The sequence below is a fragment of the Sus scrofa genome, chromosome 6, assembly GCF_054392235.1.
Source record: "Sus scrofa isolate SSC_HxYL_T2T_F1_AM1 chromosome 6, Sscrofa_HxYL_maternal_Yorkshire_Landrace_v2.0, whole genome shotgun sequence".
Classification (NCBI taxonomy): domain Eukaryota; kingdom Metazoa; phylum Chordata; class Mammalia; order Artiodactyla; family Suidae; genus Sus; species Sus scrofa.
In genome coordinates, this window is record NC_139388.1 from 152,034,922 (window position 1) to 152,058,825 (window position 23,904).

The 23,904-nt window shown below is 38.0% G+C and overlaps 1 protein-coding gene across 17 annotated transcripts in view; it reads right to left on the minus strand.

Moving 5' to 3' along the window:
• RAVER2 (ribonucleoprotein, PTB binding 2) overlaps window positions 1–23,904 on the minus strand; it is a 127,615-nt gene that overhangs the window by 24,357 nt on the left and 79,354 nt on the right. For 14 of the 17 annotated variants that reach the window (XM_084964808.1, XM_084964807.1, XM_021096539.2 and 11 more), the window contains 2 exons: window positions 15,546–15,657; window positions 13,577–13,713 (listed from right to left, as the gene is read on the minus strand). In XM_084964808.1, the coding sequence (XP_084820934.1) occupies window positions 13,577–13,713; window positions 15,546–15,657 (249 nt within the window). Of the gene's footprint in view, window positions 1–6,133; window positions 7,496–13,576; window positions 13,714–15,545; window positions 15,658–23,904 lie in introns of those variants that run through there. The other 3 variants (XM_084964822.1, XM_084964820.1, XM_084964809.1) reach the window with 2 other exon arrangements.

Consider the following 23,904-nt stretch of genomic DNA (forward strand, 5'->3'; position numbering starts at 1 on the left):
AACCAAGAATTTTCTATCTGGCAAAGCTGTCCTTCAAAATTGAAGGAAAGATGAAGAGCTTTCCAGACAAGCAAAACCAAAAGGATTTCATCACCACTAAACAGATCTTACAAGAAATGTTAAAGGGAATTCTTTCAACTGAAAGAAAGGGTACCATTTAATGACACAAAGAGGAGTTCCCGTCGTGGCGCAGTGGTTAACGAATCTGACTAGGAACCATGAGGTTATGGGTTCGGTCCCTGGCCTTACTCAGTGGGTTAAGGATCTGGCGTTGGTGTGAGCTGTGGTATACGTCGCAGACACGGCTCGGATCCCACGTTGTTGTGGTTCTGGTGTAGGCTGGTGGCTACAACTCTGATTAGACCCCTAGCCTGGGAACCTCCATATGCCATGGGAGTGGCCTTAGAAAAGGCAAAAAGACCAAAAAAAAAAAAAAATATATATATATATATATGTGTGTATATAAGCTATATATATATTAAAAAACAAAGAAATATGAAAGTATAAATCTCATTGGTAATGATAAATATATGGTAAAATTCAGAGTAATATAATATTGTAGAGAAGTAATCACTGATAAAGCTAGCATGAAAAGTTGTAAAAATAACTCAAACCATTGGTAAAGGACACATAAGATAAAGAGATATAAACTGGGACATCAAAATCAAAACTTGGAGCTCCCTTCATGGCTCGGTGGTTAATGAACCCGACTAGAATTCACAAGGATGCAGGTCAATCCCTGGCCTGGCTCAGTGGGTTAAGGATCTGGGGGCACTGCCGTGAGCTGTGGTGAGGGTTGCAGATGTGGTTCGGATCTGGTGTTGCTGTGGCTGTGGTGTAGGCTGGCGGCTACAGCTCCGATTCAGCCCATAGCCTGGGAACCTCCATGTGCCGAGGGTGGGGCCCTAAAAGAAAAAAAAAAAAAAAAAAATCAAAACTTGAGTGATGTCAGCACTGTGCCAGGGTGAGGCATTCCCTTTGCCTTTCCCGGTCAATCTACAACCAGCTAAACATCCACAACTCAACAAAGGCACCTCTGCCCAACACACTAGGATGCTAGAGAAGTCCACATTCCACACATCTGTGCATCCCAAAGCGGGTGGACTGGAACACAAAGAGGAGGTGAAAATGGGAACAGCAGAAGCAGTACCTGCCCTCCAGCCACAGCAGCTGAGCCTGCAGGCCCAAAGAACCCAGGAGCAGCAGGGAAAGCAGCATACAAACTCCAGCCTCCCCAGCATGGTGGTGTTCACAGCCAGAGGTAACCTGGCAGCAACAGCAGTGGGGGCTGTGTCCTATCTCTTCAGCCACACAGGCAGCCTCCAGCTCCCTACCACCTGCCCACAGTGGTGGCACCTTGGAACTCTACAACCTCTGACATTGTACAGGTGCCTGTGACCCCAGCTGACCACTCACCTCCCCAACAGTAGCAGAGTCTGCAATTCAAGAGATTTGGGACATAGCAGAAGCATCTCCCATCCCAGTGCCTCAGGAGGGTGACACCATCAACACCAAGACTTTAGAGGCACCAGCAGAAAGTGGGCAACTCCCCTGACAGACCTTAAAGCACCAACTCTCACAAACAACCAGAAGCAGCGCAGGTAAGAAAACTAAATACTTGTGCTACAGTGCCACCTACTGGAAAACAAAGGAGAGCCCTGTGATTTTTTTTTTTTGGCTGTTTTTTTAGGGCCGCACCTTGGCACATGTAAGTTTCCAGGCTAGGGGTTCAGTCAGAGCTACAGCTTCTGGCCTACGCCAGAGCCACAGCAACGCAGGATCCGAGCCCCATCTGCGACCTGCACCACAGCTCACGGCAATGCCAGATTCTTAACCCACCGAGCGAGGCCAGGATCAAACCCGTGTCTTCATGGATGCTAGGTGGGTTCGTTAACCACTGGGCCACGACGGGAACTCCTAAAATAAAATTAAAAAAAAAAAAAAAAAGAGGTTCCCGTTGTGGCTCAGCAGTTAACAAAGCCACCTAGCATCCATGAAGATGAGGGTTCGATCCCTGGCCTCACTCAGTGGGTTAAGGATCTGGCATTACCATGAGCTGTGGTGCAGGTTGCAGATGTTGCTCGAATCCTGCATTGCTGTGGCTCTGGCGTAGGCCAGTGGCTACAGCTCGGATTTGACCCCTAGCCTGGGAACCTCCATATGCTGTGGGTGAGGCCCTAAAGAGACAAAAAAAAATTATTTTATGATTCTTATTTTTTCCATTATATGTTGATTTACAGAGTTCTGTCAATTTCTACTGTACAGCAAAGGGACCCAGTCATACACATACATACACACACACACACACACACACACACACACACACACACATATATTCTTTTTCTCACATTATCCTCCATCATGTTCTATCATAAGTGACTAGATATAGCTCCCGGAGCTGTACAGCAGGATCTCATTGCCTATCCACTGCAAATGCAATAGTTTGCATCTATTAACCTCAGACTCCCAGTCCATCCCAATCTCTCCCCTTCCCCCTTGGCAACCACAAGTATGTTCTCCATGTCCATGAGTTTCTTTTCTGTGGAAAGGTTCCTTTGTGCCATATTTTAGATTTCAGATATAAGTGATATCATATGCTATTTGTCTTTCTCTTTCTGACTTACTTCAGTTAGTGTAAAAGTCTCTAGTTCCATCCATGGTGCTGCAAATGGCATAATTTTGTTCTTTCTTATGGCTGAGGAGTATTCCATTGTTTATATGTACCACATCTTCTTAATCCAATCATTTGTTGATGGACATTTAGGTTGCTTCCGTGTCTTGGCTACTGTGAATAGTGCTGCGGTGAACATACGGGTGCATGTTATCTTTTTCAAGAAAAGTTTTGTCCAGATATATGCCCAAGAGTGGGACAGCTGGATCATATGGAAGTTCTATATTTAGTTTTCTGAGGTACCTCATACTGTTTTCCATAGTGGTTGTACCAATTTACATTCCCACCAACAGTGTAGGAGGGTTCCCTTTTCTCCACACCCTCTCCAGCATTTGTTGTTTGTAGACTTACTAATGGTAGCCATTCTGACAGGTGTTAGGTGGTACTTCATAGAGGTTTTGATTTGCATTTCTCTGAGAATTAGTGATAAATTGTTGAATCCTTAGAATCAAGTAAAAAAAGTTATACCTTAAGAAGAAAGGTGTTTATTACTTCAAATGCACCAGCAGAGGAACAACTCAACAAGCATCGTGAAAACCCTCTGTAACATTGTATTCAAAAAAGAAAATGAAAATTCTCTATAAACCAAACTTAAAGTCATGGAATACTGTGATCTAACAAGAGAGATCTCAAAAATAGCTGCCATGAAGAAATTCAAGGCAATTCAATGAGCTCAAGAATAAAATTAATGAACACAAGGAATACTTTACTATAGAGACAAACTTTAAAGAAGAACCAAATTCTGGAGCTAAAGAACTCAATAAATAAGATGAAGAATGCCTTAGAAAGCATTGGATATAGAAGAACCTTATGGGAGAGAAAATCAGTAAGCTTGAAGACAAAAATATAGAAATGATCCAGGCAAAAGAATAAAGAGGATTAAAATCTAGGGGTAAATGAGGAACCTCTAAGAATCCTATCCAACTCTTCCAGAAAGGGCAACATTAGGATAATGGGTATCCCAGGAGGAAAGAGGGAGAAGTGAACAGAGAGTTTATTTAAACAAATAATAGCTGAGAACTTCCCAAACCTGGGGAAGGAACTGGATATACATGTAGCTAAGAGAATGTCTGATTACCTCAGCACAAAAAAAAAGAGCTTCCCTAAGTAAGATGCATTATATTACAACTGTCAAAAGTCAATGACAAATCATTTTAAAGGCAGCCAAGGGCAAAAAAGGATGGTAACTCACGAAAGAACTCCCATTAGACTATCAGCAGATTTCTTGGCAGAAACTCTACAGGCCAAGAGAGAGGGGTCATTCTCAAAAAACTGGAAGATAAAAACCATCAGGCGAGAATATTCCATCCAGCAAGTTATCATTCAGAAACGAAGGAGAAGTAAAAGCTTTCCCAGACAAACAAAAGCCAAGGGAGTTCATCAACACTGGATTGGCCCTGTAAGAGATGTTGAAAGGAGCTCTTCAAGCAGAAACAGAAAGGGCAAAAGGACACAAAACTTGGAGTAAAGTGCTAAAGACACGGAAAGAACCAGAAGACTGCAACTCTCTATCAGAATAGGTTTTTAAACACTCTAGCGTGATACTAGAACACGGGAGAAGAAAACTGCAGCCCTTTCAAGCAGTTGGTGGGCTTTTTAAACAGTAACATCATGAACTGGTACATTAAATGTTCTGAGAGGGGAATGCAAAATTTAAAAAGTAGAGGTTAAAGGCGGGAAAAGCAGTATAAAAAAACCCCATAACTACTTCAACTTGTTGAACTCAGCATAAAGGGGAGGATGATGTGAGACAACAAAAACACAGAGCATAAGAGGGAAGAACAAAAAATGAGACTTACATAGGCAGGTGAATATGTTATTAGCAGAAGATCAGACTGACTTTTCTATGAGATAATTTATACAAACCTTCTGGTAACCACAAAACAAATCGAGAGCAGAGGCAAGACACATAAAAAGATGAAACTGAGAAAAACATCACAGAAAACCACCAAACCAAAATGGCAGAAATACAAGGAAAAAGAAATAATGGACATATACAGCCACCAGAGAATAATAAAATGGCAGTACTAAGTCCTCGTTTATCAATAATCAACCTAAAGGAGTTCCCGTCGTGGCGCAGGGGTTAACGAATCTGACTAGGAACCATGAGGGTGCGGGTTCGATCCCTGGCCTTGATCAGTGGGTCAAGGATCCAGCGTTGCCGTGAGCTGTGGTGTAGGTCGCAGACCTGGCTCGGATGCCGCGTTGCTGTGGCTCTGGCGTAGGCTGGCGGCTACGGCTCCGATTCGACCCCTAGCCTGGGAACCTCCATATGCCACGAGAGGGGCCCTAGAAAACACAAAAATACAAAAAAATAAAAAACAAAAAATAACTAACCTAAACGTAAATGCATTGAATTCACCAATCGAAAGAGAGTGGTTGGATGGATTAAAAAACAGGACCCAACTATATGCTGACTCCAGGAGACTCTGAATAGACCGATCATTAATAAAGAGAATGAAACAGTAATCAAAACCCTCCTGAAAAACAAAGGTCTAGGACTAGATTGCTCAACAGGTAAATTCTGCCGAACACACAAAGAATTAATACTTATCCTTCTCAAACTCTTCCAAAAAGCTGAAGAGAAAGGAATTCTTCCTAACATTTTTTACAAGGCCAACGTTACCTTGTCACCAAAACCACACAAGGACCACACACACAAAGAAAATTAAAAGTCAGTATCTCCTGGAGTTCCCATCATGGCTCAGCAGAAAAGAATCTGACTAGTATCCATGAGGACACAGGTTCAATCCCTGGCCTTGCTCAGTGGATTAAGAATCTGGTGTTGCAGGCCACAGATGTGGCTTGGATCTGGCATTGCTGTGGCTGTGGTGTAGGCCAGAGGCTACGGCTCCAATTTGACCCCTACCCTGGGAACCTCCATATGCCCTGGGTGCGGGCCTAAAAAAAAAGACAAAAAAAGAGTCAGAATCTCTGATGAACACATATGCAAAAATAGTTAACAAGATATTAGCAAACCAAATACAACAGTATAGTTAAAGAATCATGGAGTTCCCGTCATGGCGCAGTGGTTAACGAATCCGACTAGGAACCATGAGGTTGCGGGTTCGGTCCCTGCCCTTGCTCAGTGGGTTGATGATCCGGCATTGCCGTGAGCTGTGGTGTAGGTTGCAGATGTGGCTCGGATCCTGCATTGCTGTGGCTCTGGCGTAGGCCGGTGGCTACAGCTCCAATTAGACCCCTAGCCTGGGAACCTCCACATGCCGCGGAAGTGGCCCAAAGAAATAGCAAAAAGACAAAAAAAAAAAAAAAAAAAAAAAAAGAATCATACACCATGATCAAGTGGAATTTATTTCAAAGATATAAGGATGGTTCAGTAGCCATAAATCAATGTGATACACCACATTAATGAAATGAAGGATAAAAGCCATATGATTATCTCGATAGATGCAGAAACAGCATCTCACAAGATTTAATACCCAATTTAAGATAAAAGCTCTCAATAAAATAGAAATTTTATTTATAATACAGGCCAAGTATGAAAAATTCACAGCTAATCTATTCCTCGGGAATAGGACAAGGATGCCCACCATCACCATTTTTATTTCATAATAGCATTAGAAGTTCTTAGTAAAAAGCAATTAGGCAAGAAAAATGAAGGCATCCCAATCAGAAAGGAGGAAGTTAAACTGTCATTATTTACATATGATATGACTTTGTATACAGAAAACTCTAAAGATTTCACTAAAAAAAAAAAAAAAACTATTAGAAATAATAAGGGAATACAGTGAAGCTGCAGGCTACAAAGTCCACATACAAAAATCTGCTGTGTTTCTACATGCTAACAATGAGCTAGCAGGAGGGAAAATTAAGAAAAAATCTCATTTATTCTCACAACAAAAGGAATAAAATACCACTGAGGTGAAAGCCCTCTAAGCTGAAAAACATTAAGACATTGTTGAAAGAAACTGAAGAAGACACAAAAAATGGAAAGATATTCCATGCTTGTGGACTGGAAAGGTTAACATTGTTAAAATATCCATATTACCTAAAGTAATCTACAGATGCAATGCAATCCCTATCAAAATTCCAAGGACACTTTTCACAGAAATAGAACAAAAAATTCTAAAATTTGTATGGAACCACAGAGGACCCTGTTTAACCAAAGCAATCCTGAGAGATAAGAACAAAGCTAGAGGTATCACACACCATCATTTCAAACTGTGTTACAAAGTTGCAGTAATCAGAAAAACATGGTATTGGCGGAAAAAAAGAAATAAACAGATACACGGGTCAATGGAACAGAATAGAGACCTCATAAATAAACCTACACATATATGGATAATTAATTTATAACAAAGGAACAAAGAGCATATAATGGAGAAAAGACAGGCTCTTCAATAAATGGTGTGAAAACTGAACAGCCACATGCAAACGAAAAAGAAACTAGACCAGTATCTCACGCCATACATAAAAATCAACTCAAAAGAGATTAAAAGATTTGAATGTAAGACTGAAACCATAGCATCCCTAGAAGCAAACACAGGCAGTATGCTCTTTGACCTTAGTCTTAGCAATATGAGTGCAGTTCGATGGGATGGAAAACCTAAAATGACCAACTGTACTAGTTCATCCACAATCTGACTCAAACCATTAATACCCTTCCTTACAGTTTCTTTTTTCTTTTCCCTCCCTTCCTTCCTCCCTTCCTGCCTGCCTGCTTTCCTTTCTTTCGCCTTGCCTGTGTCATGTGGAAGTTCCTGGACCTGTGCCACACCAGTGACAACACTGGATCCTTACCCCACCGAGCCACCAGGGAACTCCCTTTCTTATAGTTTCAAGTCCAGCTTTTAGACTTCATACCTAAAGAAATCAGAATTAATTTGATTATCTTTTCCACATTAAACAGTTCATTTCTTTCTTTCTTTTTTTTTATTAGGGCCACATATGCAACATATGGAAGTTCCCAGGCTAGGAGTTGAATCAGAGCTGCAGCTGCCGGCCTACACCACAGCCAAAGCAACACCAGTGCTGAGCCACATCTGCAAGCTATACCACAGCTCACAGTAATGCCAGATCCTTAACCCACTGAGTGAGGCCAGGGATCAAACACACATCTGCCTGGATACTAGTTAGGTTCATTTCTACTAAGCCTAAACAGTTAATTTCTAACATTTTATTTAAAGAACACAAATTTTCTTTTTTTTCTCGGTTGTTAAAAAAAATTTTAAAACCAACATGTTTCATTTTGTGACGTTAATAATACAAATGACAATAAAATGTCTTTTTCTCATTTATATATGCATAGATGTTTTAAATTTTCAATTTCATTTTTGCCTCTCAGCTACTCGCCTTTCTTCATATGAGTAATATTTCTTTTTTTTTAAATTTTGTCTTTTTAGGGCCACATTCGTGGCATATGGAGGTTCCCAGGCTAGGGGTCGAATCGGAGCAGCCACAGCAACACCAGATCCAAGCTGCATCTGTGACCTACACCACAGCTCACAGCAATGCTGGTTCTTAACCCAATGAGTGGGGCCAGGGATCAAACCTGCGATCCTTGCAAAAGTCCTCACACTGAGCCTTCGGTCTCTGGTGATGCTGGAGCATTTATGATGGGACATGGCCAAACTTCAATCATGTGCCTGAAGTCGTGGCTACTTTCCTTCTACTAATGATTGTTCAGTTGTGAGGAAACCTCTAGTGAGGCACTAAAAAGTTCTTGGATTTAATAAAAATTAAAGTGTTTGACTATAATTTAAAAAGATATATGCACCCCTATGCTCATTGCAGCACTATTCAAAACAGCTAAGACATGGAAACAACCTAATGTCCACCAACAGATGAATGAATAAAGAAAATGTGGTATGTATATACAATGGAATATTACTCAGCCATAAAGAAGAACAAAACAATGCCATTTGCAGCAACAGGATGGAACTAAAGATTATCATACTAAGAGTGATAAAAGCCAGAAAGAGAAATATAAATACCATATGATATTACTTATATGGGGAATCTAAAGTACGACAAATGAATTTATCTATGAAACCGAAACAGAAATGCAAACATAGAGAAGAGATTTGTGGTTGCCAAGGGGGAGGGTGGTTGGGAAACGGATCAGGGGTTGGGTTAGCAGATGCAAACAAATATATATAAAATGGACAAACAACAGGGTCCTACTGTATATAGCACATGGAACTATATTCAATATCCTGTGATACTGTGATGGAAAATTTTTAAAAATAATGTGTGTGTGTGTGTATATATGTGTGTGTGTGTGTGTGTATAAAAAAATCAATTTGATGTATAGAGGAAATTAATACAACCCTGTAAATTAACAATACTTCAACCCCCTTGCTGTACAGTGGGAAAATAAAAAAAAAAAAGCAAAACAATACTTCAGTTTAAAAAAAAAATAAGGGAGTTCTTAGGTAGCCTAATGGTTAGGACTTGGCACTTTCACTGTTGCAGCCCAGGTATAATCCCTGGTCTGGGAACTGAGATTCCACATCAAGCTGATGCACGTAGCAGCCAATAAATATATGATAAACAAACAAACCAAATAAATAAAGTGTTTGAGCCAATATATATTTTTAAAGGACTGATCCTTCAAAAGGTATTGTACTATGTTTTTTTTTTTTTTAAAAAAAAGGAAAATTTGCAGAGTTCCCATGGTGGCACAGAGGAAACGAATCCAACTAGTAACCATGAGGATGTGAATTTGATCCCTGGCCTTGCTCAGTGGGTTAAGGATCTGGCATTGCCACAAGCTATGGTGTAGGTCCCAGTTGCGGCTCGGATCCCACGTTGCTGTGGCATAGGTTGGCAGCTGTAGCTCCAATTCAACCCCTAGCCTGGGAATTTCCATATGCTGCGGATGTGGCCCTTAAAAAATTCAAAAAAAAAAGGAAAATTTGATCATCTCTTTACAAATTTTGGTGTACAAATTATATATTAGATTTAAGTATGTTTAATGAGCATTAAAAAAATCAAAACATCAAAATCCCTTGAAAAATTAGACAAACATGTTAGAATAGCAATTCAAAACTATCTTCAGATTTATTCATATTGTGCATTATGCCTTTGTAGATTTTTTCAAACACTTATAAGACGAATTTGGTTTATAAACAAAAGTTTTAAAGTAACTTTAAATACATTTCAAAAACTTGCTTTCCTTAATTCCAGTTTTTAGTGAAAATCATTTTTAATGTACATCTTAAGTTATTATCTAGGACGAATATAACCTGTCATTCCACAATTATTGTTTAAACTAAGTTTAGGTTTCAAGAAATATTTCATAGAGTTAGTGTCAGTCACAAGATTCTACACAGCACAGTCCACACAAAACTCTCTGGCAAGTTTCTCTGCATTATTTGCCCATTAGGTGGCAGCATGAGGCTCCATAAGACAGGACTAAGTATCGCTAGTATCACTTTTTGTTCATTTGGGTTTTTTTTGTTTTTTTCTCTTCCCTCATCACACGATTTCGTCATATATTCTGTGGTTGATTTTCTGGAACAGGTAGTCAGCTTCCTGGCAGGGATGATCCGAGGAACCAAGCACAACACAATAGGCAAGTAGATGGCGCTTCTTCCTCAAGTAGGGGATGCTAGTTAACCAGTCTGGCAAGTGTAAATGTAAACCCCAAACCACAACCTCAGCACTCATAGGAGAGCTGACATAGTTCTCACGGAACTCTTTAAGTTATTAAAACTAATGACTATGTCAAACCTCCCTTAAGGTGGGCTTTTCCCAACCGTCTAACACCGAAGTACCGATTTCTCTCCACCTTAGAACCTGACGTGTCAAACCCCACCCACACTTTCAAATAGGATAATACAGTTGACCATAATGCTATGAGTGCTACAAGAAGGTGCACGACAAATTTTTAAACAACTAAATCTATTTCTGATTTCATGTTTCTCAGTACCAGCTAAAACATTTAAGAAATGAAGTTGCTGAGAAAATAACTGCAGCGCAATGGCAATTCTCATTAATTGCTGTAATCAACTAGAGAAATGGGAGGGGCAGCCCGTTTTAAATTGGTGTCTAACTAAAACAAGATCTGGAATAATTGATTTAACTTGATTGCTTATCATTAGATACTTTTAAGATCATTAAAACACTGAATGGAAATGCTATTTAGTTAAGGCTTATGTTTTAAAATTAGAGTCCGGGAGTTCCTGTCGTGGCGCAGTGATTAACGAATCCGACTAGGAACCATGAGGTTGCGGGTTCAATCCCTGGCCTTGCTCAGTGAGTTAAGGATCCGGCGTTGCCGTGAGCTGTGGTGTAGGTCGCAGACGCGGCTCAGATCCCACGTTGCTGTGGCTCTGGCATAGGCCAGTGGCTACAGCTCCGATTGGACCCCTAGCCTGGGAACCTCCATATGGTGCAGGTGCAGCCCTAGAAAAGACAAAAAAATAAAATAAAAATAAAACAAAATAAAATTAGAGTCCAATATTTGTTGATATTCATAAGGTTGTACAGTAATAACCACAATCTAATTTCAGAGCATTTTCATCACTCCAAAAAGGCATCCCATAAGTCCTACTGCTCCTGGCCCCTAGGAACCAGTATCTGTTTACTATTAAGGATTGGCCTATTCTGGACATTTCACATAAATGGCATCACATGATATGAGACTTTTTGTATCTGGCTTATTTCATGTAGCATAGTGTTTTCAAGGCTCATCCATTCTGTGGCAGGATCAATACTGTTCCTTTTATGGCTGAATAATATGCCATTGTATGGATGTTTATTCATTCGTGAATTGATGGACATTTAGGTTGCTTCCCTTTTTGGCTATTATGAATAAATAACACTGCCATGAAAATTCATGTACTACTCTGCAGTAGACATCTACTTAAATCCTCTTTGGTATATACCCTAGATCATACGGTAACTTGCGTTTAATATCTTGAGGAACTGCTGAACTGTTTTCCAAAGCAACTGCACCATTTTACACTCCCCTCGCCCCAGCAGTGCAGGATGGTGCCAGTTTCTCTGCCTTCTCCCCAACATTGGTTATGGTTCACTTTTCTTCCTCTTCCTTCTTTCTCTTCTCAAGACTGGGAAATCTCAATAAACCTATCTTCCAAACCTGTTGGTTATTTCTTCTGCCTATTCAAATCTGCTACTCTGCCTTAGTCCATTTTTCATTTCTTGTCTTTTTTTGGTCTTTTTTGTCATTTTTGTTTTTTCTAGGGCTCCATCTGTGGCATATGGAGGTTCCCAGGCTAGGGGTTGGATTGGAGCTATAGCCACTGGCCTACGCCAGAGCCACAGCGACGCGGGATCCGAGCCAAGTCTTCAACCTACACCACAGCTCACAGCAATGCCAGATGGATCCTTAACCCACTGAACGAGGCCAGGGACCGAACCCGCAACCTCATGGTTCCTAGTCAGATTCGTTAATCACTGAGCCACGATGGGAACTCTGAATTTTTCATTTCAAATATGATTGTTATAAAAAATTGTTATTGTTACACTTTTCAAATCCAGAATTTCTATTTAGTCCTTTTTTATAAGTTTTGTCTCCATATTATTTTCTATTTGGTGAGACACCGTTGTCACACTTACAGTTCCTTCCTTAGATGTGGTTTTCTCCCATTCTTTGAACATATTTAAAATAGGTGATTTAAATCTTTGTCCAATAAGTCCAATATTTGGGCGTCCTTAGGGACAGTTTCTATTTAATTGCTTTTTTCCATTTATGGTCCATACTTCTTTTCTTTGCATGTCTCATGATTTTTTGTTGAAAAAGGATATAATGTGGCAACTCTGGAAATCAGTTTGTACTCTTCCTTTAAAATTTGTTCTTACTGCTGTATGTTTTTTTTTTTCTCTCCCCCCCTTTATTTTAGGGCTGCACTTGTGGCATATGGAGGTTCCCAGGCTAGGGGTCCAATTGGAGCTGTAGCTGCTCTAAGGAAAGCAAAGTGGAGTTACTGCTCTCACAGACAGGAGGGAGCTGAGAAGGCGACTGCTCTGAGAAATAAGAAAGAGTCTGAACTGCTCATCATAAGACTGTTATGATTACATAATCATATACTACCAACATGATGTACACTCTCAGCTTAAGCCTCTAAGAATAAGCTGAAGGAAAAAAAGGGCAAAGCAAAACTGACACATTTAACGACCAAGTATGGCTTTTGAATATAATGATTTTTTCTTCCTTTTTTGGCTGCACTTTAAGCATATGGAAATTCCCAAGCCAGGGACAGAATCTGAGCCAGAGCTGTGACCTACGCCTCAGCTGCAGCAACACCAGATTCTTAACCCACTGTGGCAGGGCAGGGATCAAACTGGCAATGCCGCAGGGACAAGATGGGTCATTAACCCATGGCGTCACAGAGGTAACTCCACTGAATATAATACTTTTAATGTTACTGATTGACTTTTAAGAATTAGCGTAATAGTGCTAATTATGACCATGTCTCTATATTCACAAACAGTGGTGAAGAGCAGAGGCATTTCCTTAGGTTTCTTAGACAGGTTCATACTGGTGTAAACCAGAGGTCAGCAGAGTTTTTCCCTGAAAAGCTAGATGGTAATTATCTAATCTTGTGAGCAATACAGTCTCAATTCTATCTGCCCAACTCTGCCACTGCAGCACCATAGCACCATAGACAATATGCAAATAAATGGACGTGGCCATATCCCAATAAAACTTTACTTCTGAAACAGGCTGTGGGCTGGATTTGGTCTGTAGTTTGCACAACACTAGTGTAAACAATGTGAGGTAAATATCTAGTGCAAAATGATACTTAGCAATCTCTAGAACATATCCTAAAATTCCAAATGGTGAATAAGAAATACTGTATAGAATAGCACAGTTTTACTTTCCTTTGATATTACAGGAATCACTCCAGGGACCTCAGTATATATTATAGTTGAAGCAATTTTTCTATATATCATTGAAACCTGAGAATCACGTACCTGTGCATAATCACCAAAAGGTGGAGAATAAACGATGCACTTTTCCAATGTGTGTTGTGATTCATTTCCCTGAGAGATTGCCTCCAGAATGTTGCCTGCAATTCCAGTCTTCTGTAGGGTGGTTTTACTTGCAGGGGCTTAAGGCAAAATCAACACATCTATTTTAGTTAAGTGGTTTTATTATAAATTACAAAGAGTACAAAAGTCATTAATTCAGCATATTCTCAAACAGAACACATTTTAGTTTGCCAGTAAATATCTACATGTATTATCCCTAGGGGAAAATATATAGTATATGATATTGCCTCATTTATTTAAAACAACTGAAAACAGAAGCCTGCCCTATTGGTAAATAATCTTAATGGAAACATTAAAAAATTGGAGTTCCCGTCATGGCGCAGTGGTTAACGAATCTGACTGGGAACCATGAGGTTGCGGGTTCGATCCCTGCCCTTGCTCAGTGGGTTAACGATCCGGCGTTGCTGTGAGCTGTGGTGTAGGTTGCAGACGCGGCTCGGATCCTGCGTTGCTGTGGCTCTGATTCGACCCCTAGCCTGGGAACCTCCATATGCTGCAGGAGAGGCCCAAGAAATAGCAAAAAGACAAAAAAAAAAAAAAATATATATATATATATGTGTGTGTGTGTGTGTGTGTCTAACCTCTCAAACAAGGCATACAATTTGTAAATTAACCATTCTTATTAACGCAGTCATTGTAACCATCTATTTTTGGACCATATAAAAATACTGTAGGTATACAAAGGCACATTAATTTCTTTTGGCTTTAAAAAAATTACAAATTCATATTTAGATATTTTCATAAAATACAAAGAATGTATATTAATAACAAAATTCTTCTTCCATCTCTTTTCATTCAATCCTATTCTTTCCCCCAGAGATAATGGTTTAGAATTTATTTTGCCCGGATTTACTTTATTCATTTACACATTCAAATATATGTGTAATGTATTTGAATTCTTGCATGTAAGAATGCACAGCTTTAAATAAACATGAATGAATCATTTTATGCACACATTTGCTTCTTCCACGTAACAGTTTGTTTTAGAGATCATTTCATATTTGTACATGTAGTTCTCTCTCAACTATATATTCCATTTTATGACAAATTATCTAACCACTCTTTTGTTGATGACCATTAAGGCATTTTCCAGTTTTTCACTATGGAAAACCAATGTGTAGTGAATATCTTAGTGCCTAGAGCATGTCTCAATTGTAATGTTCTCTAAACACTGTTTTATTTGATTTAATGGTTTTAGTTCACTAATTAAAGGACTAAGGAGGGCCTCCAAAAGTAAAGGAGAATACCGCTTTTATCAATTATTAGTAACTAATATATTTTATGGTATTTACAAATACTCTCGATATATTAGATTACACAGAGATTTAAACTACATATTTTAGAAATACGATTCTAGATGTATTGTAAAGAATTCCAGGATTGCCAAATAATTCCTTTATCTAATTGTTTTTAATCATGATTCCATAAATATTTCAATAAATGTATTTATATTCTTTTTCTTTTTTTTTATGGCCTCACCTACAGCATACAGAAGTTCCCCCAGCCAGGGATCAAATCTGAGCCACAGCTGTGACCCAAACCACAGCTGAGATAATGCAGGATCACTAACCTACTGTACCCAGCTGGGGATTGAACTCATACCACCACAGAGACAATGCTGAATCTTTAACCTGCTGCACCAGAGTGGGAACTCCTAATAAATTGATTAGACTCAATAAAATATTAAAAATGTGTTTTCCTTAAATAAAATAGACTGCATTTTAAAAACTTTAATTTTAATTATTCTCTCAATTTAAAGACTAGGATCATCATTTAGGCTTTAATTGGTCAGTACGCACTTTTGTTTCCATTAAGTTATAAATTAAAGTAGAACTCATTGTGAAAAGTATTCAATAAAACTCCAAAATATTAATGCTGAGCTCTCACTTACATGATAAGCACACACTGGGCAACACACTTGCCAAGTTCAAGTATGGATTTTTACTGAGCCGAATTTCTTTTGGTGGTTCTCCCAAGAGTGAAGTCTGATTCTTAGAGGCAGCCTATTTATCAAAAACAAGAGAGTGGGTACTTAATAAGAGGTACAAGAAAATAAAAACACAGAAAAATATTCTTCAATAAATCTATTTTAGTATGATGAACATTTGTCAAATTTATGTTTGAAGTTATAAAGTTATGAGATGTTTCTGGATATTGATTAAAATGATCACATTTCACCTGCTGTTTTTTTTTTTTCCAATTAGTTGTTTTTTTTTGGCTTTGTTTTGTTTTGTTTTTGTCTTTTTAGGACCGCACCCGCAGCATATGAAGGTTCCCAGGCTAGGGGTCTAATCAGAGCTGCAGCTGCTGGCCTACACCACAGCCACAGCAACGTCAGATCCTTAACCCAGGGATCGAACCTGCAACCTTATAGTTCCTAGTCGGATTCGTTTCCACTGTGCCACAATGGGAACTCCCCAATTAGTTTTTTAAAACTATTCTAGAACCAGAGAACTTTAGAACTGAAAGAGAATTAAAGGCCATCTCGTACAACCTTCTCGTTCGAAAACTGAGAGAATTCGTTTGCAAAAAAACAAATCTCATACCTTATTTTCAGAAATACTATTATCAACATTTTCTTATTAAGACTTTTACTTAATGTTGTATGGCAGCAGCTATATGACAAAGGCAAAGCTTATTTATCTCTGGTATTAAAACTAATACCAGGAGTTGCCACTGTGACACAGTGGGTTAAGAATCCGACTACTGTGGCTCAAGCTGCTGTGGAGGTGCAAGTTCAATCCCTGGACCAGCACAGTGGGTTAAAGGATCCAGCATTGCTGCAGCTGCAGTGTAAGTCACAGATGTGGTTTGGATTCAATCCCTGGCCCAGGAATTTCCATATGCTGCAGGTGTGGCCATTAAAAAATAATAAAGTAAAACAAAATAAATGGATTTAACAAAACCCAATTCAACATTTAGAAGATCAACCCAGAGATTCATATTTGTTTAAAAATGTATATAATATCAGTATATTTTTATCTAAGTGTAAGGATTCTAGTATTTCATTAACAGAAAAAAGAGAATCATGGGCTGATTCTTCAGTATGTTTCATATTCTGACAGAATTTTTTTCACTCTCATATGGTAAAGAGTTTTGAAAAATTTTTTCTTCTTCATTTTTTTAAATTCACATACCCAAAACCATTTATTTAAAATGTGTAATTCAATGGTTTTTAGTATATTCACAGTCACTAATTAAAATAAGAAACAATTCAGTTTAGTGAACACTAATACCTATGTTTTCTTTTTTTTTTTTATGGCCATACCTGCAGCATATGGAAGTTTCTGGGCCAGAGACTGAATCTGAGCCACAGCTGCAACTACACCACAACTGAGACAACACTGGACACTTTACCCACTCTGCCAGGCTGGGGATCGAACCCATATCTCCATAGTGACCTAAGCCACTGGAGTTGGACTCTTAATCCATCGTGCCACAGCAGGAACACTGCTATGTCTTCTTTTAATTTTTTATTTTGTTCACTGAACAGAATGAAGAAAGCATAATCTCCAGTGCTTATTTGCATGTTTGAGAGTCAGAGCTCCTAACATTTTTTCCGTATCTGGCCAATACTGTTGTATTTAGACAGAGGAAGCTGTCTTGCATATCCTCATAAGCCCCAAAGAAGTCCACATTTGCTTGTGACATGTAAATCACAGATACAGATGCATTCATTCATTCATTATGTATACTGAATACTTACTATGCTTTAGGCACTGTAGGAAGCATTGATAATACTAAAATGAGTAAGACAGGGTTACTATCCTTAAGAAATTCGGTCTAATAGATAAGATAGCTCAAGAGAGGTCTAAGATAAAAGTATAATGTTGTAGGGAGTTCTGTTGTGGCTCAGCAGTAATGAAACCTGACTAGTAAACATAAAGATTCAGGTTCAATCTCTGGCCTCGCTCAGTGGGTTAAGTATATGACATTGCTGTGAGCTGTGCTATAGGTCACAGACATGGCTTGGATCCCACACTACTGTGGCTGTGGCACAGGCCAGAGCTGCAGCTGTGATTTGACCCGTAGCCTGGGAACTTCCCTATGCCCCATTTGTGCACCCCCCCGAAAAAGCAAAAAAAAACCTCAAAACTCTAAGCTTATAAATGGGAGCTAAAACCATTATATATGTGCCAAAGGAAAACATATAGCATGAGAAGAGATAGAATCCTGGAGAAAATCCAATGGTTGAGGAACATCCAAATTTAGCCAGCAAACAAGTTTCAAATTTTGTTTCTAAAGTATTCAGTTTGCTAAAGTAATCAGATTATATCCATAACTCTAACTATGCATGAGAACCACTTTAAAAACTTGAAAAAAATAAATAAATACAGAGTCTCTTAACAAAGAAAAGCCAAGAACCAAATGTCTTCACAGGAGAATTCTAAGTCCTGCAAGGAATTAACATCAACCATTCTCAAATTCTTCCACAACATTGAAGAAGACTGAATGCCTCCAAACTCATTCTATGAGACCAATATTACAATGGTTCCAAAGCCAGACAGAAACTGCAAGCAAAGAAAACTACAGAACTATATCCCTTAAGAATCCTAATGCAAAAACCATCAACAAAACACTAGCATACCAAACTTGGCACATTATTAAAAGTATTATACACCATAACCAGCTAGGATTTCTTCGGAGAACGCAAGGATGATTCAACATACAAAAATTATTCAAAGTAATAGACCCCATTAACAGAATGGAGAAAAAAAGAGCATGATCATCTCAATTGATGCAGAAAAAAAAACATCTGACAAAATTCAACACCTTCAACAAATTATCAATAGAAGGAAACTACCTTAACATAACAAAAGTCATACACAAAAAGCCAATGCTGTGCTTAATGGTGAGAGACTGACACCCTTTCTTCTGAGATTAAGAACAAGACAAATACACCTGCTGTCACAAATTCTGTTCAACACAGTACTGAAAGTTCTAGCCAGAGCAATTAGGCAGGAAAAATGTAGAAATAAAAAGCTTTCGAATTGGAAAGGAAGAAGTAAAATTAGCTCCCTTTGCAGCTGACATGAAAACCTAAAGATTACACACACACACACACACACACACAAATCATAACACTGTAAGAACTACTAGAATAATTCATCAAAGTTGCAGGATATAAATCAACATGCAAAAATCAGTTATGGTTCTATATGCTAAGAATGAAGAATCCAAAAAGAAAATTTAAAAAATTTTCCATTTTCTTTTCAAGAAGAATAATTGGGAATTAATTGAACCCAAGAGGAGAAATATTTACATACTTAAAACCACTGAAAAAAAAAGTAAAGACATAAATAAATGGAAAGACATATCATCTTCATGTATTGGAAGACTTAATATTGTTAAAATGTCAATTCTACCAAAAGTGATCTACAAATTCAATACAATCACTATCAAAATCCCAACTTTTTTGAGCAGAAATAGAAAACTCCACCCTTGATATGAAATATCAAGAGACCCCAAAATAGTCAAAGTATTACTGAAAAAGATGAACAAGAATGGAGGGCTCACACTTCCTGATTTTCAAACTTACTACAAAGCTACAGTCATCTTAACAGTATGGTACTGACATAAAAACAAACATATAGACCAATGCAATAGGACAGAGAGCCCAGAAACGAATTCTTACATACACGGTTAAATGATTTTCAATGAGTGTCAAGACTATACAGTGAGGATAGGAAGTCTTTTCAACAAAAGTGATGGGAATATTAGATAGCCACGTAAAAGGATGAAGTAGATCCTTACCTAACATCATGTACAAAAATTAAATCAAAATGGATCAAAGATCTAAATTTAAGAGCTAAAACCATAAAAGTCTTAAAAGAAGAGCTTGGGTGACACCAGACATGACAATGATTTCTTGTCATTGGATTATACCAAAAGCAGAAGATAAAAAAATCATTTGTTGGGCCACAAAACAAGTCTTAACAAATTTAGGAGTACTGGAATTATTTCAGGGATTGTTCTCACTACAGTGGTATGAAACTAGAAATCAACACTAGAAGGAAAATAGGAAAATTCGTAGATATGTATAAATTAAACAACACACTCTTGAACAACTATAGAAGAAATCAAAAGAGACATCTAAAGTACCTAGAGACAAATGAAGATAGAAACATAACATAGCAAAACTTATGGGATGTAGTAAAAGCAGTTTAAGAGAGAAGTTTATAGCAATAAATAGCTACATGAAGGAAAAAGAAAGATCTCAAAGAAACAATCTAAATTTACACCTTAAATTTAGAAAGAATTAGGAATTAACTAAGTTCTTAGAAAAAGAACTAAGCCAAAAATTAGCAGAAGAAAGGAAATACTAAAGATTAGAGCAGAAATCAATGAAATAACATTATAAAGACAGATCAATGAAATTAAGTGTAGGTGTTTTGAAAAGATAAAGTGGAGAAGTTTAGCTACACTAACCAAAAGAAAAAGAAAGGACTCAAGTAAATACAATTGACCCCTGAACAAGATTTTGAACTGTGCAAGTCTACTCATACATGGATTTTTTTTCAATAAACATAGTACCTGTATTTTAATTTTACAGATATTTAAATTAAGTATGGGGAAAAGTTTATTTTCAATTAAAGATCATAACTTGTAGAATCAAAAGAATAAGGGTCTTGATTCTATGCAAACTATTTCAGCTTCCTGCCCTTGAGTCAGTCGTTTGTCAATTTCTTTGTTTTTGAGACACAGTTTTTTTTTTTGTTTTTTTTTTTGTCTTTTAGGGCCGTACTTGCGGCAATATGGAGGTCCCCAACTAGGGGTCGAATGGGAGTTACAGCTGCTGGCCTACACCACAGCCACAGCAGTGCCAGATCCTTACCCACTGAGCGAGGCCAGGGATAGAACTGTGGCCTCAGGGATTCGTTTCCACTGAGCCATGATGGGAACTCCAATATGTGAATTTTTGACTGCTCAGGGGTCAGTGTCCCTAAACTCTTTTATTTAAGGGTCAAATGCATTTATAAATGAAAGGGGAGACATTATAACTGATACCACAGAAATACAAAGAATCATAAAAGACTATTATCAACAAATGTATGCCAACAAATTGCATAACCTAGAAAGAAATGGATAAATTCCTAGAAATGTACAGCCTGCCAAGGCTGAATCAAGAAGAAACAGAAGAGCTTCTCCTGTGGCTCACATCATAACTACTTGGCATTGTCTCTGCAGTGACAGTGTTGTTTTCTAGTTTCATACCACTGTAGCGAGAACAATCTCTGAAATGATTTCCGTACTCCTAACAGGAGTTTGATCTGGTTTGATCCCTGGTCCAGGACTTCCATATGCTGCAGGTGTGTCCACATGTTTAAAAAAAAAAAAAAGGAGAAGGAGGAGGAGGAGGGGGAAGAGAAGAAGAGGAGAGAAAGAAGAGGGGGAGTAGGAGGAGAAGAGAAGAAGCGGGGAGGAGGGGGAAGGAGGAAGAGAAGAAGAGGAATAAGAAGAAACAGAAAATATGAACAAACCAAGAATGAGTGAGGAGTAATCAAACAGCTGACAACAATGAAAACCCCAGGATCAGGTTGGCTTCACTGGCGAAGTCCACCAAATATTCAAAGAAGAATTAACATCAATTCTTCTGAAAGTTTTCCCAAAAATTGAAGAGGAAGGAATACTTTCTAACCTATTTTACAAGGCCAGCATTTTTCCCTCCTACCAAAGCCAGACAAAAATATGACCAGAAAGCTACAGGCCAATATCCCCCTTGAACATAGATTCAAAAATCCTCAACAAAATCCTAGCAACCCTAAATGAAATACTACCAGTCTGAATTAAACAACACATTAAAAGGACTGTATACCACAATCAAGTGGGATTTATCTTTGGGATGCAAGGGTGGCTCAACACAAGCAAATTAATAAAAGTGATACACCACTTTAACAGAATAAAGGATGAAAACCATATAGTTGTTTCGACAGATGTAGAAAAACACTGAACAAAATTCAACACCATCTTACAATGAAAACTCTTAATAAACTGGGTGCAGAGGGAACCTATGTACCTCAACATAATAAAAATCATATACAAAGGACATAACCATAGCTAACATCATAAGCTTTTCCTCTATGATTAAGAACAAGATAAGGATGCCCACTCTCATCACTTCTATTCAGCACAGTTGTGGAAGTCCTAGCCAGAGCAATTAGGTAACAAAAAGAAATAAAAGGCATCTAAATCATAAAAGAAGAAATTAAATCATCTGTTTGTTGCACTTCTATATAGTAACAATGAACTATTCAAAAAAAGGTAAGAAACTAGTCCCAGTTATAATACCACCAAAAATAAAATATTTAGGCATACATTTAGCCAAGAAGATGAAAGCTCTGTATACTGAAAATCTGTAAGACAGTGATAAAAGAAACTGAAAATTAACACAAATAGTTGGAAAGACATGCTGAGTTCATGGATGTGAAGAATTAGTATTGTTAAAATGCCCATATGGCCCAAAGCAATTTACAGATTAAATGCAATCCCTGTTAAGATTTCAATGGCACTCTTCACAAAAATAGAACAAACAATCTTAAAATTTATGTGGAACCAAATCCACATAATAGCCAAAAGCAATCTTGAGGAAAAGTACAAAGCTGGAGGCATCACACTTCTTGGTTCCAAGCTATATTACAAAGCTATAGTAACCAAAACAGTATGGTACTGACAAAACCCAGACATAATGACCAATGAAAAGAACAGAGAATCCAGAAGTAAAGCCATATATAGGTGGCCAACTAGTATTTGAAAAGGGTACCAAGAATACACAATGAGTAAAGGATAGTATCTTTAATAAATGGTGCTAAGAAAATTATATGTCCACATGGGGAAAAAAGAGATTGGGTTATGACTTTACACCATACACAAAAATATATTCAAATTGGATTAAAGATTTAAATATAAGAAACCTGAAACCATACAACTAGGAAAAAATATAGGGGAAAAGTTACCTGACATTGGTCTTATTAATCATTTTTTGGATATGACATCAAAAACACAGACAACAAAAGCCAAAATAATCAAGTGCTAAAAAAAGAAGGTGAAACTAAACAGCTTCTCTACAGCAAAGGAAATCATTAATAAACAAAATTAAAGGCAATCTAGGGAATGGAAGAATATATTGCAAACTGTATATCTGAGAAGTTAATACCCAAAATAATTAAGGAGCTCATATGACTCAATAATAAAGAAAATAACCCAATTAAAAAAATGGGCAAAGACTCTGAATAGACGTTTTTACAAAGACACTAGGTGACCAACAGATAAATGAAAAGGTGCTTAACATCACTCATCAACAGGGAAATGCAAATCCCAAACCACAATGAGACATGACGTTTGTGAGGATGTGGAGAAACTGAAACCTTCATGCTTTGCTGGTGGGAATGTAAAGAGTACAGCTGCTGTAGAAAATAGAATGGCAGCTCCTTAAAAAATAAAATACAGATTTACCGTATGATCCAGCTGTTCCACTTCTGGGTAAATATCCAAAAGAACTGAAAGCGGGGATTCAAACAGATGTCAATGTATCAATGTTCACAGCAGAATTATTTACAAGACCCCAAAGATGGAAACAACCCAAATGTCTATCATTAATAAATAAATGAAATGTGGTATATAAATCAATAGAATATTATTCAGCATTAAAAAAAAGAGGATGTTCCAATACACTACACATTACAACAACATGGCTGATCCTTGAAGACATTATCATGACAGGAATAAGATACAAAGGACAAAAATTGTATCCTTCCACCTATAATAGTCAAATTCTAGAGACAGAAAGTAAAGAGCATTTATTGGGGGCTTGGGAGAAGGGAAAATAGAGAGCTGCTGAAGGGGTATAATGCTGCAGTGACGGATGGTGACAAAGTCCCAGAGATGGACAGTAGTGATCGGTGAAAAACGATGCACTTAAGGCCACAGCATTTTACACTTAAAACTCAGATCTCACTCCTATCTCTATGAATCAAATTTTCAGGGCAGAGGGAGTTAAGAGCCCAGCTCTCTTCTTCTTTTTTTTTTTTTTAAACTCCGTTGGTGATTCTGACAAAAAAAGACAGAACCTTGAATCGCTGGTCAACCTAATATCAAAGATAAAGGTCTAAAAATCTAAAGCCAAGTTTAACCAGCTGTTTGACAAAGTTCTCAATCTTGCTGTATACCTGCAAAATATACTTGGAAAGTTATTTGGTCCAAACCCCTATTGTCAGGAATGAAGAATCACTTCTACAACAATCTGTACAACA